This window comes from Mobula hypostoma, chromosome 19 (assembly GCF_963921235.1).
Source record: "Mobula hypostoma chromosome 19, sMobHyp1.1, whole genome shotgun sequence".
NCBI classification, from domain to species: domain Eukaryota; kingdom Metazoa; phylum Chordata; class Chondrichthyes; order Myliobatiformes; family Myliobatidae; genus Mobula; species Mobula hypostoma.
Window position 1 is genome coordinate 58,544,680 of NC_086115.1, and position 17,496 is coordinate 58,562,175.

Genomic DNA, 17,496 nt, shown 5'->3' on the forward strand with positions numbered 1-17,496 from the left:
CATAGTCCATTAATAAGGGTGAGTTTGCAGGGTACTTGCAGGCACATGATAAAATAGGCCAAAGTCAGCATAGTCTCCTTAGGGGGAAACCTTGCCTGACAAATCTGTTGGATTTTTGGGGGGAAACAGCGAGCAGGATAGACAAAGAAAAGTCAGTGTGTGTTGTTTACTTGGATTTTCAGAAGTCTTTGATTAAGGTGCTGCATATGAGGCTGCTTAATAAGATAAGAGCCCATGGTACAGGAAAGATACTGGCATAGATAAAAGATTGGCTGACTGGCAGCTGGCAAAGAGTGGGAATAAAGGAGGCCTTTTCTGGTTGGCTGCCAGTCACTACTGGTGTTCTGCACCACCAGGGAAGTGTATGGTCATGCACTTTGATAGAAGGAATAAATGCATAGACAGTTTTCTAAACAGAGAGAAAATTCTAAAACCAGTGCTGCAAGGGGACTTGGGAGTCCTTGTGCAGGATTCCCTAAAGGTTAACTTGCAGGTTGAGTTTGTGGTAAGGAAGGCAAATGTGATGTTAGTATTCATATTGAGATGACTAGAATATAAAAATAAAGATGTATTGGTTCAACTGCACCTAAGAGTATTGTGAGTAGTTTTGGGCCCCGTTATCTAAGAAAAGATGTGTTGGCATTGGAGTGGGTCCTGAGAAAGTTCACGAGAACGATTCCTGGAAAGAAAGGGTTAACATATGAGGAATATTTGATGGCTCTAGTCCTCTACTTGGTAGAGTTTAGAAGAATGATGGTGGGGGGGGGGGAACGGATTCTCAGAAACCTATTGAAAATTGAAAGGTCTGGATAGAGTGGATGAGGGGAGGATATCTCCTGTCATGGGGGAGTCTAGATCCAGAGGTCACAGCCTCAGAATAGAGGGGCATTCATTTAGAATGGAGATGAGGAGAAATTTTTTTAGCCAGCTAGCTGTGCAGGCCAAGTTATTTAATATATTTAAAGCAGAGGTTGATAGATTCTTGATTAGTCAGGGTGTCTAAGTGTTTGGGGAAAAAGCAGGAGAATGGGATTAAGAGGGATAATTAATCAGCCACGATGGAATGGCAGAGCAGACTGAATGGGCCGAATAGCTTAATTTTCCTTTGTCAAAAGGTCTTATTGGAAATTAATTGGCCACTGTAAATAGTCCCTACTCTCGATATGTGGAAGGGAAATCAGTGTCGTGATGTTGAGGGAACAGGTTACAGCAAAGTAAATGGAGAGATGAGATTGCTCTGAGAACTGGTATTTATTCCACAGGCCACATGGCATTTTTCTATGTTGCCAGAAAACATGGTTCAATTTACGACCTCACCCCTTCCCTCCTCCAGGTCCAAGCCGAATCAAACATCGATAAAGCTCCTTGGAAAATTGGTAAAACAAAGTACAGTAAAAAAAAACACGTGGGTCATTTTGTTCAAGAACATTTGCAGAGCTTCCAATTTCAGGACCTACACCACCAGGTTCAGGAACAGTCACTACCCCTCAATCATCAGGCTCTTGATCCAAAGCAGATAACTTTACCCAATTTCACTTGCCCCACCATCGAATTGTTCCCACAACCTACGGAATCACTTTCAAGGACTCTTCATCTCATGTTCTCAATATTTATTGTTTATTTTTTATTATATTTCTTTCTTTTTGTTTTTGCACAGCTTTGTTGTCTTCCGCACTCTGGTTGAATACCCTAGTTGTGAGGTCTTTCATTGATACTATTATGGTTATTATTCTATAGATTTATTCAATATAGCAACAAAAGATGAATCTTAGGGTTGTACATGGTGACATATATATATTTTGAAGTTTGATCTCTCGTGCTAATAATTAAACGTACAAATAGTTAAACAACGCTAGTTTTCTGAATAACCAGTAAAGTATCCCGGGCTGAACCAGATAAGGAATTATCTCATGTTCTCGGAGAGATAATTTTAATTTCCCCCTTATTCCACGAGGCAAATAAAAGGAAGGTGAATTTTCCAAGGTAGCAATTTGCGGTTCAGTGATCTCGCTCAATTCGAGGCCCCGACCGGATATCGGACTGCCATAGAAATGATTTACATTCAACTCCGGCCAATCTCTGCAGATTAACTTCATTTTTATTTTAGAAAGTGCCCTTCAAATTAGTTTAGAGTTCAAGAGATTCTAACACAAAATATTGACACTAAATCTTGTTCTACATTTCCGCTTTCTCTTTCCTAAATAAGACTACGTTGTGAAATTGTCTGCTATTTGAACGGCTCGCAGGGCGGGAACCGCAGCCAGTCAGGTTCAGTTCTCGCCGTTTCCTCATCTCTCAGCATCCGAGACAACTTGTAGCAATCTGCTCAGCAGCGTCCGAAGTAGGAACCAACTTTTTTTTTGTCTGCTCTTGGACTTTGCGCCTCTCTCACACGGGCTAGACGAAGGTACTGCGAAAACTTTTACTGTCTTTTCTCCCGCATTCCGCCTGATTTTGATAGCTGCTCGGAAGTACTAGCAGCCGCGCTACTGCGCCCTCAACTGCACTTCCTTTGTCCACTGTCGCTGGATGTTTGTGACTGGTCATGTATAGTGAAATGATTACTTTTTAAGGAAAAACGTATGTTTATTATAATCTAATTTTGTTGTCTTGACTCCTTTCTCTCCCCCGAAATGTCCATGTTTTATCAATACCCGAACTGGGGATATTGGCCCCTGTCGGGAGTGGAGAGAGAATATGGCGAAATCCCGTCTGGAACTTTTAACGCCCAGAGGAACAAAGTTATTCTGGTTTCAAGGTCGCCGAGAAGTTTGTTGACTAAAATTATGCCCAAGCAGATAAAAGCTACACGCCTTAACCAGCAAAGATAACACATTCGGGCAAAACGACATTAGTGGAAGGGACAGGCCCCCGGAACAAAGGTTGGAGCTGATTGGCTTTTATCTCTGTCAATCACGCAGGCAGGGGTGCTTGGCTCCCCGTCGTCACGTGACCATTTACAGTACCGTGGCAGGAACTGCAGATTTATAGAGATATCTTTTTTAAAGTTAAGATTTATCCGAACAAGTTCAGAGAACTCTGAATCAACATTCATTCAGAACGATAATTTTTAAACTTGGTTACTTTAGAAACAAATATGTAAGTAGAGGACACCCCACATAAATATTTAGGAAAGATACAATCATACAATGAATTAAAGTGGTCACGTGATTTCTCCCAAAGCTAGGTTTATCATGCACTCTAAATTTCTGGCCTATTAATATTAATAACCTTTTAAATAACTGAAAGAATGATAATATTGAGCTTTTCAGTGAGGGTTGGCATGTCGATGTGTCCTATTGATGTCAGTTCTTCTGTAAATTTGGGGCTTTTAACAATGCATTCAGTAGTATGGATTGAAATGTAATGGAAATAATTATTTCTCTGATTTTAAAAAGATAAATCTGTCGTCTCTCTTTCTCTTTGTAAATCCTACATAGTTGCTATTGCTTCCTGTTTTGGAAGCACTTTCCGAGTAGTAGAACATCCAGACTGGTTAAGAATGGCCGATCTATGGACACTGCTATAATGAACTAGTTTCCATCATATTATTAAAGCCAAAGGCCCAAAGTGCATGTATACTTTTGTTCCTCCGAAAGGCAGAACTAGTTTTCTTTCTGTCTGCCTCTCCTATCTGTTTTTGATGCCATTCGTTACAATACTATGGAGGCATGGTTAACATAGCAAGTGCATTTTGTGTATTTTCTGACTTATGGACTTAATCAACTTCTCTATTTTTATTAAACTACAACCCATTCCTCACCCAGGGCAGTTTGTAGCTGAGTCCTACTATAGCAGGGGTTCCCAATCTGTGGAGTAGAGAACCCTTCTTACTGGTTCATGGCATAGAAAAGGTTGGGAACCCCTGTACTTTAGGAATATTCAAGTTTTCTATTATTTATTTATTTTTTTGATTTTTGCATGATTTGTCTTCTTTGGCACAATGGTTGTTTGATGCTCTATGTTATATTTTAGAACTTTTTCATAAGTTCTATTGTATTTCTTTATTTTCCTGTAAATGCCTGCGAGAAAATGAATGAAAATGAATCTAGTATGCAATAACTCACAGGTCCTTCCATAATAAATTTATTTTGAACTTTGAAATATAGTTGGTGCAAAACAATGCACACAAGAGACTGGAGGAGCTCAGCTGGTGAGACCGCATCTATGGAAATGAATAAACGGTCAACATTTCTGGTCAAGACCCTTCTTCAGGACTGAGAAGCAAGGCGGGAAGAAGCAATTGCTGGAGTTAAAAAGGTGGGGGGAGGGGCAGGACACTAGCTGGAAGGTGATGGGTGAAGCCAGATGGATGGGAAAGGTCAAAGGCTGGAGAAGAAGGAATCTGATAGGAGGGGAGAGTGGACCATGGGAGAAAGGGAAGGAGGAGGGGACCCAGCTTGAAGAAATAGGCAGGTGAGAAGAAGTAAAAGGTCAGATTGGGTAATAAAGAAAGTGGGGGGGGGGGATTTATTCACCGGAAGGAGAAATTGATTTTCATGCCATCAGGTTGGAGGGTACTCAGAGAATATGAAGTGTTGCTCCTCCACCCTGAGAGTGGCCTCAGGAGGCCATGGACCGATACGTCGGAACGGGAGTGAGAATTGGAACTGAAACATTTGGCCACCAGGAGCAGACTGTGTAACTCCTACAGGTTACATATTCCAAACAGTAGTACCTTGAGGGACTGTTTCGGAGTAGTGCTTACTTTTTCTGCACAGCACCCATTCGCCATATAAAATGTATGTCTGGTTTATAACTGAGCAATACTTTTAATGATAGAAAATGGTTACTCAGTACTTGAGGACCACTTATGCACTGACGGTGATATTGTATAAACTGAAAATTACTATTTAAATTATAGATTAGGACAGATTCTAGAGACAGCATATTGACACATAAATAATTCAGTTCTTTAAAGGGGAAATGTGTTTTAACTTGCCATAGTGTCAGTGATATGGTTTCTGTGGTTCAAACAGAACATGCCATTTATGGCACAATTCAAAATGTGTTGCCTATTACTTTTGCACTTCTGCAAATTTGCTGGCATTTTGCGATTTTTCAAAAAGATATTGTTTCTAAACTACATGTATGTATTGCATCTTAATAATGGCTACATCGTGAAGTTAAGAATTTTATTGCTAATTTTTGTGGGTTGGGTTTATTGGATTTATCAAGATGTCCAAATGCAATTGGACAATACATCAGCTTTCCCATAAATCAGGTGTTCCCAACTTTTTTAAAAGACATGTTGCCTATCAGGGTTTGCGGTTGTGCTCGACAGCGCCACCTAGTAGAGAGGGTGGTCAAGGACACAGTCAGATGCTTGCATTCCCCCTGTTATGAATACCGGATCCCCAAAGAAATGTTTCAATTGCAGACACAAAGGTCATTTTGCCAGGGATTGCCCACAACCCAGATGGATTCGAAATGGTCAGGATGTAGCAAAGGATGAAAGATCAACCACCTTACCCTCAATGTAATGTCCAGGGTTCCAGTGGAGATTGACGACTGTATCTGGACTTACCTACGGGGTCTCCAAGTGCACTTGCCAATCGTTGCTTATCCTTTGTTGTGTGATGAGTTTTGGATCTACAAAGGGAGTGAATTTGGTTCTTGTCATCAAAAGGGGGAATATTGTATTTGTCAAGAGAATTTAATTAAGAATGCGTTAACAGGTTGTGGGGTTGCTCTAATGATTATTCACGATCTATTTTACCTGTCAATAACAGGATATTCCTAAAGTTTGCTTGATGGGTGATACTTATTACATTGCTACTTCAAGCATACCTTACAAGAAGGAATCTTTAAGTTGCAACTTGCAGTGTTTAACGTTTTACGGGACTTAGTTTTGACTGGGCAAGTATTACCCAAACCTTTTGCAAAACCACCTATTCAACTGGAGGTGTGTATGTATATCAGTGATACTGCTGAGGGCTTACTTAGATATGTACCTACTGCTCTTTGCCCTATCTTTTATTTTACATCAGAGTGGTATAGAGTTATTTACCATAATGAAGCTATTGCTAGACAATGGGGGGAGATGTTGGCAGTGGCTGATTTACAATACGACAGAAAATGTCAAACTCCAATGGTTCAAGAACAGTGGAAGTAGACAAACCAATTCTCTTTGTTCTTGCCACATGCTTGAAGGAGGTGCAGATGCCCATTTTGTGAGGCTGTCTTTGTAGTCCCTCTCCCCACCATTTTGTGGATGATGAACTGATTCTTGTTTGGGGATAACCTAATCAGAGCAATTGAATGTGGACACAAGAAGCTTCAGCCAATGACCTGCTGAATCTGAGACCATTCTCTGACGAGTAGCTATATTATGTAAAATGACAGACCTACCAGAGAAACAATCTGTAATCTCTTTGGACTCAGTGTCCTGGTCACCTAGTTTGGCTGGTTTGAACCAGTCAGAGTTGAAAGGAGCAAAGACACGAAGCTGGGGAGCAGAAACCTTAGAACAATGTTGGCTGTAGCCCTGAACCAGAGCCAATAAAAAGGTGTTAAGGGTCAACCAGGTGATTTATCTCCAATAGCACTGGAACGCTACATTTGAATTGATAAGAAATGAATATAAAGGTGGACACTTCAATTGTGCTATCAGCGATAACTCTGGAGAATCACCTTCGAGAGGAAGAAACTCCCAAGCCAGGGGCTGGGAGAAGAAAGGATCAAATACTTGCCCAAAGGGAGGTCCCCTATTTCAGTGTTATAAATTGCACAAGTGGTCTGAGTATTGTCACAGGGTGAGCGGTAGAATCCATGTTCTAAGTTGTTGGCCCGAGGTCAACATAGTTACGTAGTTGTTTGTGCAGAGACAATAAATTGATGAGAGCTTCAATTAATTAAAAGCTGCATAATGAGTTTCCTAACCTAATTCCGTTGACAAATGGTCAACAGCACGGACCGGAAATAACACCTCCACCTCGCTGAAAATCAACACTGGCTCACTCCAAGGGTATGTGCTTAGCCCACTGCTCCACTCTCTACACCCACGACTGTGTGCCTGGGCACTGCTCAAATGCCATTTGCAGATTGTTGACAGAATTTCCGATGTTGACAAGGAGGTGTACAAGAGTGAGATAGATCAGCTGGTTGAGTGGTGTCACAACACAACCTTGCACACAAGGTCAGTAAGGCCAAGGAATTGATTGGGGACTTCAGGAGGAGCAAGTTGAGGAACGCACACCAGTCCTTATCAAGGATCAGAAGTGGAAATGGTGAGTAGTTTCAAGTTGTTGGCTGTCAACCTCTTTGAAAATTGATGCAATTACAAAGATGGCCCGACTGTGGCTATATTTCATAAGGAGTTTGAAGAGACTTGGTATGTCATCAGAAACTCACAGATATAACGTGGAGAGCATTCTAACGGGTTGCATCACTGTATGGAGGGGACTCTGCACAGGATTGGAAAAAGCTGCAGAACTTTGTAAATTTGCCTTGGTTATAAACTCATTAGATAAGCGCACTAGGTAACAGAGAATGAGGCAAATGGTTGCCGCCCATTTCCAGAACCCACAACCCCTTATGACTTTGTGATCTGAGGCTGATGTAGGAGCATCTTTCAGGAGGATGAACCCGTGGAAAGCATCAGGCCTAGACGGCGTACATGGCCGAGTAGTGAAAATTAATGCTGATCAACTGACTGGAGTGTTTACAAACATCTTTAACCTCTTGTTTCAGCAGTCTGAGGTACCTACCTGCTTCACGGGGGCATCAATCATAGTGCTGCCCAAGCTAAACATGGTAATCATCCAGTAGCACCTGGACAACGAAGATGCTCATGTTTGGATGCTCTTTATTGACTACAGCTCAGCATTTAATACCATCGTCCTCACTATGCGCCAAGACCTAGGTCTCGATACCTCCCTGTGGAATTGGATTCTTGATTTCCACACTGGCAGACCCCAGTTAGTACAGGTTGGCACCATCTGCTCCACATCACACTCACCACGCAGAGGGTTGTGTGCTTGCACCTTGCTCTACTCACTCTACACTCATCATTGTGTGGCTGTCCAGCTCCAGTGCCGTATCTATGTTTGCTGACGACGCCACGGCTTTTGGCCGAATCAGAAGTGATGATGAGCTGGCATATAGGAGGGGGACTGGTTGAATGGTGCCCCGATGACAAGCTTTCACTCAACACCAACAAAACCAGAACTGATTATTGACCACAGGAGGAAGAAGCTGGCGGTCCATAAGCCAGTTCTCATTTGGGGAACGGAGGTGGAGAGGGTTAGTAGCTTTAATCTTCTTAACATTAACATATCAGAGGCTCTGTCTTGAGACCAGCATTCAAGTGTCATCACAACGAAAGCACGACAGTGCCTCTTTCTTGGAAGATTGTGAAGATGTGGCATGTCACCAGAAATTCTGACAAACTTCTTTAGATACACAGCGGAGAGTATCCCAACTAGTTGGCTCATGGGCTGGTGTGGAAACACCAATTCCCAGGAACGGAAAGTTCCACAGAAAATGGTGGATATGGATGCAGCCCAATCCATCACAGGCAAAGCCCTCCTCACCATTGAGTACATTTACAAGGAGCACTGCCACAAGAAAGTAGCATCTATTATCAAAGACTCTCACCATCCAGGTCATGCCCTCTTCTCGCTACTACCATCAGACAGGAGGTACAGAAGCCTCAGGACATACACTAACAGGTTCAGGAACAGTTATTGTCCTACAACTACCTGAAATGGTGTGGATAACTTCATTCCCCATTACTTTGAACTGACTCTACAAACTACAGGATCACTTTCAAGGACTTTTTAGAACTCTTGTCCTCTAACATTTCTATTTGCACAATTTGTTTTCTTTTGCACATTCATAGTTTGTCAGTCTTTGTCTGATTGTGTATGTTTTTGTCAAATTCTGTTGTATTTTTTTCTCCTGTAAGAAAATGAATCTCAGGTAGTATCTGGTTACATATATATACACACACACACACACACACACACACACACACACACACACACACTTATGATATATATTTCTATCATAAGTTGTAAGTAAAGGCATCCGTCATCCGTTAGTCTTGCGAGACCATGGATCTGCACCTGGAGAATCTTCACTCTCCAGGGTGCAGGCCTAGGCAAGGTTGTATGGAAGGCCGGCAGTTGCCCATGCTGCAAGTCTCCCCTCTCCATGACACCAATGTTGTCCAAGGGAAGGGCATTAGGACCCATACAGCTTGGCACCAGTGTCGTCGCAGAGCAATGTGTGGTTAAGTGCCTTGCTCAAGGACAGAACACGTTCCCTCGGCTGGGGCTCGAACTCACGACCTTCAGGTAGCTAGTCCAATGCCTTAAGCACTTGGCCACGTGCCCACATCATAAGTTGTATAATGTATTTTATATACATACACACACACGATTAGTGCACAAGGAGAAGGGAAAAATAGTGAGGTAATGTTCTTGGGTTCAATGTCCATTAAGAAATCTGATAGTTCGTCTATCCAAATTAGGACCATGAACACCCGAGAAAACCGGCCACAACCTGGTTACAAATGCAGAGGGGTGCTCCCCTTTGCACTGTCTGTACTTGAGCAAAGCCTCCACCGAGTCACCTCGATTAGCCCCTGCAGATTCCAATATCACTTCCTGTAAATCACCCAGTGTCCCCTGGCCTTGGGCCTGATCCTCCAGTAGGGCTGAGTTTAATACTGAAGTTAAACATAGAAGGGTTAACTCCAGTTCCTGTGCTTCACCTGAACCATGAATTATCCTATGCTGCTGAATGCACTGGAAAAGTTCCTGAGGGTCGTCTCCTAGTCCTCACTTTGGTATATTCGCAGCTATCGCAGTCAGTTGGGCCACATGGAAAGGGGTAGAATACCATGTTACAACCGCTGCCCCGGCTGTGGTGTTTCGTGCACTCTCTCCATTACCACGGGCTCCATTGGGGCTGCGGGTAATGCAGGTTCCACTCCCTCTTGGAAAAATTCATAGGGAGGCAAACCACTTCCCCGATCATCCTCATAGGCTAAATCACCCCAATCTACATCGTACCAAATACACACATCACTCTTCTCTGTCTGGGCTGAGAGTTGACCTTGCAGCTTTTCGATTGGTTTTAACCATTTGATGTGGTTGGTGCTCCTTTCTTTTCAGCTGCTGATTTCTGCATGACATTCATAGCAGTCTGTAATTCCTGACACTGACTTTTCCAATTCTAGACTTCTGTATTCACCTTTTTACACTCTTCAGGTTCCTCCTTTTCCCTTGTTATGAGATCACACTGAGGCACGTGGATCAAAGTCACCTGACCCTGCTCCCTCAGAAGTTCCATGTTAGACCATAAGACATAGGAGCAGAATTAGGCCATCTGACCCATCGAGTCTGCTCTACCATTCAATCATGGCTGACCCTTTTTTAAGCCCCCCCTGCTCAACCCCAGTTCCCAGCCTTCTCCCCGTAACCTTTGATGCCATGTCTAATTAAGAACCTATCAACCTCTGCCTAAATACACCCAATGACCTGGCCTCCACAACTGCATGTGGCAACAAATTCCACAAATTCACCACCCTTTGTTCTTTCCTTTCTCTTTCTATCTCTTCCTTACACTTACTCAATTCCTCTGCCAGTTTCAGTTTTTCTCTCCTCATTTCAATTAGGCCTTCCCACCTACATACCATTATAACAGCTTTTTTAAATACTAGCAGTTTCTCCGATTTCTTCTCACTAACTGCTTTCCACAATGCATCATCTAGGGTTCCTGACCCTCCACTCTGTCTTTCCTATCCACACCTCATAGTCAGGCTAACTTCTTAATAAATATTTAAGAAAATATTTCCTCCAAACCCTCTGGGTTTTTCTTGTCCTCTCCTTTTTCCATTTTAATATCCTAACCATGTGGATGATTCAACTTGAAACGAGGGTCTCAGACCTCTATTCTTTTTTTCTGAGTCCACCCAGGAACACTAAAACATGTTGACCATTCATCAACAGAGCTAGGTTAGGAAACTCACAATGCAACTCGTAATTAATCGAAGCTCACACTTTATTGTCCCTGCACAAACAACAATGTAGCTATGTTGACCTTGGGCCAACAACTTAGACCATGAATTCTACTGTTCCCTCTGTACCAATACTCACTCAGACCACCCCTCCAATTTATAACACCAAAATAGGGGATCTCCTATTAGCTAGAAGATCGATCCTTCCTTCTCCCGGCCCCTGGCATGGGGATTTCTTCCTCTTGATGGTGATTCTCCGGAGATGTCGCTGATAGCACAATCGAAGTGTCCACCCTTATATTAATTTCTTATCAGTTCAAATGTAGCTACTTGTCAGAGAACTGTTTTCAGGTTATTAGCTGAAGGTCCTTGTATCCACAGCTAATTGCTCTGATTGGATTATCCCAGAGTAAAAACCAATTCAGGGTCCACAAAATGGGGGGAGGGGACTGCCAAGACAGTCTCACAAAATGGGTGTCTCCATCTCCTCCAAGCACATGGTGAGAACAAAGACAATTGGTTTGTCTACTTCCACTGCCCTTCACCCATTCCAGTTTAATGTTTTCTTCCATATTTTACATTCTCCATGGCCAACAACACTAACTGTGATCTCCTGATGTGGAGGGAGTACAGAGGTCCAGGTTTGGAGTCAGAGATCCAGTTGCAGAGGGAGGTAGTGAGGCCGAGGTTTTGGAGCCTGTTGATTAGAACTGAGGGTATAATTGTGTTGGCCAGTGCAATAAACTATAAATTTCACAGATTCTCCATTACCTTCCAAACTGTAGATGTTAGAAATCTGAACTAAGAATAGGGAAAAAAAGTTTAAAATACTGGGGTCATCCAGTCTCTGTGAATGTCTAAAGGAGGGATATATGACTAGCATTTCCTCATTTGTGTATATTGATTTGAATGTAGTACTTCGGTCTTTTCCAATATTTGACTGTGTTGAGGGTGCTGTGCTGTGATATCAATCTGAATTATATGCTAAGGTGCTTCTATTTGGATCAGGTAAAAGAGATTTGGGTGGTAGTGTGAAGGTACGTTGCTACCATAGGGGGTGAAAAATGCTCCTTCCCTCTGCCCTCCTGCAAGTCATCCTTGCGCAGTGTGGCACCTGCTTTGCACCCCTGCCTCCCGCCCCTCCCCACCCCCACCCCCAGATCAGGGTCCCATGAATCCATGGGAGCAGGTGGTGGATGGTCATTTGAGCAGCTGGTGTATATCACAATTCCTGGTTATAATCACTGACACCAAACAGACAATCTCTGTAAAGACACTGCCCAGAAGGAGGCAAAGGCAAACCACTTCTGCAGAAACATTTGCTAAGAACAATCATAGTCAGAAGACTGTGATCGCCACGTCATACGTCACAGTGTGTAATGATGATGAAAATAGATTATCCCAGCTATTTGCTACATATTGATATTTCCTGGAAACACACTGGGGATATTTGGTCATAATAAGGCAGATCAGGAAAAAATATTAGCGATGTATGAAGGATTAAGCCATTGGGAGTAAAACATCCAATCCACTCCTTCACTGTGTAAAGATTCGTGTTGTACCTCAGTTAGAAATGCAGGTGCTTGATGTTGTGTTGTTTGCCGAGCTTGGCAATTAGCTTGGAGACGTTCCATCACCAGTGGAGGTGACAACAGTGCACAATTGTTGGCGTTCCTCTCTGGGAGTGTTCACATGTATATGTGCACCCATTCGCTTGCCTCGGCCCTGATTGGCTACCCCTTCAGTTGACCTTTGAATGTTAGTGGCTTCTGTTTCTTTGGCCCTTAGGGGGATTGTGGATGGTGTCTATTCATATCAGGAAACACCAAAAACTGCACACTGGAGATTGGAGATGAAATGTCTGCAAAAATAATTGTCAAGCTGAGTGAACACTGCAACATCAAATGCCTCAACCTGAGCTACCAGTATTCACCACCACCTTAAATTGCAGATGTAACGCAGTGCTGTGCATTTAGATGACATTAGTATGATTGGTATTATTTTGGTGTTTGGATGTGCATTTAAATTAGAAATTTATTTGAATATATTTATAATTACCCAGATTTGCAGAAGAATATATATCATCAGTTTCAATTATTATACTTCTAAACATTCAAATGAGTATTCAGATACACTTAACGTCGTCCACTTTATTATGAACCAGATATGGAGGAAAAGGAGGAAGAGCATTCCGCCCATGTTATGGAACAGGATGACGATGCGCTGGGGGATACTGTGGATGCAAGGCCAGATAGATCATCAAGATTCACATTTCTCAAGTAAGTTGTAAACTTTGCTTATCTCTTCACACAATCCAATAATTTTGTGAAAAAAGCAGCGAAAAATAGAAATAAAAGCAGTGACCGTTGCAAATACTCAGAAGATCAGGCAGCTTTTGTAGTGAGGAAGAAGTGTTAACGTTTCAACTCTTCGATTCTCTATAGACTGGAAACATTAACTCTGATTGACTCACTGATGGTTTTAAACATTGACAGATTTACTTCATCTGCAGCTTTTTGCTTTTTCATTTTAATTAAAAATGGTCATCAGTATTACCGTTTCTCCAGGCAAGGAGAGTTCCTGGTGGCCAAACATTTTGATCTGATTCCCATTCCTGTTCTGACGTGTTGGTCCATGGCCGTCTCTTGTGCCACAATGAGGCCACCCTCGGTGTAGGTGCAACACCTTATATTCCTTTTGGCTAGCCTCTAACCAACTGGTATGAATATCAATTTCTCCTAGTTAAAAAAAAAAATCCCTTCCCCCTCTTCCTTTTACCTTTTCTCACCTGTCTATTACCTCCCCCTGGGTCCCGTCCTCCTTCCCTTTCTCCTGAGGTCCACTCTCCTCTCCTATCACATTCCTTCCTCTCCAGCGCTTTATCTTTCCTACTCACCTGGCTTCACTTATCACCTATCTAGTCCTCCCTCCTCTCCCCCCACCTTTTTATTCTGTCATCTTCCCCCTTCCTTCTCAGCCCAGAGCAAAAGATGCTTCCTGACCTGCTGAGTTCCAGCAGCATTTTGTGTGTGTTGCTAAGGAGAATTATTCTATCTTTTGAAGTCAGTCTCTGCTAGGTATCTATCAAAATATAACTTGCATAAATTATATGGAAGCCAAGGTGAAGAATCAAACTGAAGTGTAAAAATGGACAAAGATGACAGGAAATATGAAATGAATAATTTAAACAAAAGTAAGTTGGTGAACTAGTGATTCAGTTAGTGCAACAACAGTGAAATGATGGCATTAATGTTTACAGTATTTAGAACGAGGTCAGAGAGACATCCATCCAATCTGTCATAACCAGATGATAATCAAGATGCATTTAGATCAGAAGATGTAAAGGATCCTGTCACACAGCATGATGCAATAACACTAAAAAAAAATACCTAAAAAGCAGAGAGCGACAATATGAACTGATTGCTGGTTGAACAGATATCAAAACAGTCTGACAAATGAATACCCAATCGTTTTGTACATCTTGTATCCCAACCATTTATTCAGCTGATTCACTATGGACAGAAGCAGAAAACATCAGTCCATGCGCCAAGATGAGGCCACCCTCAGGGTGGAAGAACAACATCTATATTCCCTCCAACCTGATGACATGAATATCGATGTCTCCTTCCAGTAAAAAGATTCCCTCCTCTGTCCTTTCTCTTCTATTCCCTTCTCTGGCTTCTAACCACTTCTCACCTGCCCATACCTCCTCCTTCCCTTTCTCCTATGGTCCACTCTCCTCTCCTATTAGTTTCTTTCATTGCCAGCCCTTTATCTTTCCAACCTACCATCTAGCTATCCTCCTTCCCCTCCCTCCATCTTTTTATTCTGCCGTCTTCCCACTTCCTCTCCAGCCCTGAAGAAGGGTCCTGGTGTAAAATGATGCTGACTGACCTGCTGAGTTCCTCCAGCATCTTGTGTGGTTTGTCTTGGAGATGTGTTTGGGGACAGACCTGTCCATATGTGGGAAGCAAAACAACCAACTTGGTTGCTCTGTGTTTTTATTATTTAGACCCTTTGAATGATTAATGCCATGTGATTCACAGACTAGGGTACAATAATCAAGGGTGACTTGGTCATATCTCACTGACATTAAGTAGACTTATCAGGCTCGGTAGGGGAAATATTTTACTATCTTCTGCATTGCTTTGAATTGTATAGAATCCTGAAAAATCTCAGTTTGACAATATGGTGTCACGATGTTGATGTGACTGTAGCTGCTAACAGTCAATACCAGTTCGGTTACGTTTGAAATTTCTGCTCTTTTATTGTCTCTGTGGTGACACACGGAAACCAAGCTCCTTTCGGTCTTGGGCTGAACTACAGAGGATGGGGAGGAGGTCTGGCCCCTGCACACTTAGCACGCAGGCCCACCGGTGTGTGGACACGCCCTGGTGCTGGTGAACCAGATCCCCAGCAATCCTCGGCCTTGTGGGCAGCCTCGGCAGAGACAAAGGCTCCGAGTGTACGCCCAGACAGCAAGTCTGGAGTGGAACCCCGAAGGTGGCTGGACGTCATTGGACATCCTTCCGGCAGCTCCTGCAGCCAAGCTAGTGCCAAACCTATTGCTTCATAAGCTCTCCTTCGGACTACACTGGTGAGGCTGAGAGCAGGATCTTGACGACTGGACGTCCCAGGTGCTCCATATCTTCTGCCCAGGCTTGTGCCCTGGAGAGGTCAGCTCTACAATGGACTGAAACCGCGCACACCCATTGTCCTTCGAAACAGACAGATACCATCATCATCATCATTGTCTCTTTGCCTCTTCTTTACTCAGCGTATGTTAGACGACATTATCAGATGTTTGCTCAACTGCTAGCAAATGCGTGAGTTTCGTAAAACCAGAGCGCACATTTTGGTATACCATTGACTTGGCATAGTTGCATTAGCCATCAAAAACTAACACCAAGTGAATTAGTTTCTTTTTCATTGTAGCATTCGTTGGCTGGGAACCATGCTGACAGCTTAGCAGTCTAAATCCCATACCCAACAGCATTATGGCAGTAGCTTCACCTGCATACAATGTTTCAGGAAGCTGGCTACGACAACTTCAGATGGATGGGTGCAATACACTGGGGTTGCCAGCAATGCCCTATTCCCAATGTGGTGGCACAGTGGTGTAACTGTTAACAGTGCCAGTGATCACCATTTGATTCCTGAAGCTCTCTGTAAGGAGTTTGGACATTCTCTCTGCAAGCGCGTGCGTTTCCTCCCTGTTCTCCGGTTCCCTTGGGTTAAGGTTAGCAAGTTGTAGGGAAGCTGTGTTGGTGCTGGAAGCCTGGCTGCCCCCAGCATAATCCTCGCTGATTTGATTTGACGCCTGCGACACATTGCACTGTATGTTTCAATGCACATGTGACAAATAAAGATAATCTTTTATCTTTTCTAAAGTACCCCAGTAGTCCTTGCATCATCCTCCAGCCTGTATCTTCCTCGTGCTTCAAAATTTATTAGTTATCTCTTAAAAGGTATATGACTGGAACCCTTTCATATTCCTTCACTGCAAACTTTCTTAACTTTGCCTACATTGTGTCAAAGGCTGACAGCTAGACTTAAACAACAATGATTAGTTTTCACTGACTGTATCAGGAGTCATTGTATGGTGCAGATGATTTGACTTGATCTGTAGTTGCCAATCGTAATTCTTACATTTTGATGTGCCACACGGGAGTATAGTCATTAGTGCAGTGGGCATTCCAGAGTTAGCGCCGTCCGTAAGAGTTTGTACATTCCTCCGTGAACTGTGTACGTTTCCTCCAGGTGTTCCCGTTTCCCCCACAGTCCAAAGACTGACTGGTTAGTAGGGTTAATTGGTTATTGTAAATTGTCCCGTGATTAGGCTAAAATTAAGTAGGTGGGTTGCTGGGCAACACGACACATAGGGCCAGAAAGGCCTGTTCTGCTCTGCATTTCTAATAAACACTGAAAGACGGGTTCGCGTTATTTCCTTTTTGAAATACTTCACTTATTGACAAGTGTAAGCTAAGAATGTGTTTCTTGTTCATGCAAATATAGAAAAAATATTTGTAAATTCAATAATGTCACAAACTGTCTATCCTCCCTCTCTGTTAAAATTCATGTGATTTTACATTTAAGGCTTTCTTCACCCGATTTACTATTGAGAAAATAGTCTCCATCAGCATAGTGATTGTCGGCAAAGATGTAAGAGGCCTGGATGACATCAGCAGGTTGTTAAGTCACAGGGAGCCCTCTGAATAGTTCTATAGAAAAGTCCAGTGTGACCTGCTGCTGACTCGGGGGATTTGTACATGTTGAGTGGCCTCACTTGCCCATTATTCAGTGTCACACAGTGTCATGGTGGGGCATGTCAGCTTTCTGGTCTGTTTCTGTTTCAAATAGCCGCAAAAAGATTCTCAGATGCAGAGTGGAGTGCCAATTAATGTGGAATGCAGGTATGAGATCTTAGACTTTTCATGTGCTCTGGTTGGTGTTACAGTTCCTGAGATGATAACTGTGCCGTCAAATTTACAATGTTATAAGCTACAGCACACATCACTTCCTCTTTACAA

At 42.8% G+C, this 17,496-nt stretch overlaps 1 protein-coding gene across 1 annotated transcript in view; it reads left to right on the plus strand.

The window, feature by feature from the left end:
• Window positions 1-2,049: 2,049 nt before the first annotated feature.
• The window catches only part of casp7 (caspase 7, apoptosis-related cysteine peptidase), an 80,014-nt gene continuing 64,567 nt past the window's right edge, over window positions 2,050-17,496 (plus strand). Inside the window, exons 1-2 of the mRNA XM_063071989.1 lie at window positions 2,050-2,407; window positions 13,131-13,245. Coding sequence (XP_062928059.1) covers window positions 13,133-13,245 — 113 coding nt within the window. The 5' untranslated portion in view covers window positions 2,050-2,407; window positions 13,131-13,132. The remainder of the gene's footprint in view (window positions 2,408-13,130; window positions 13,246-17,496) is intronic.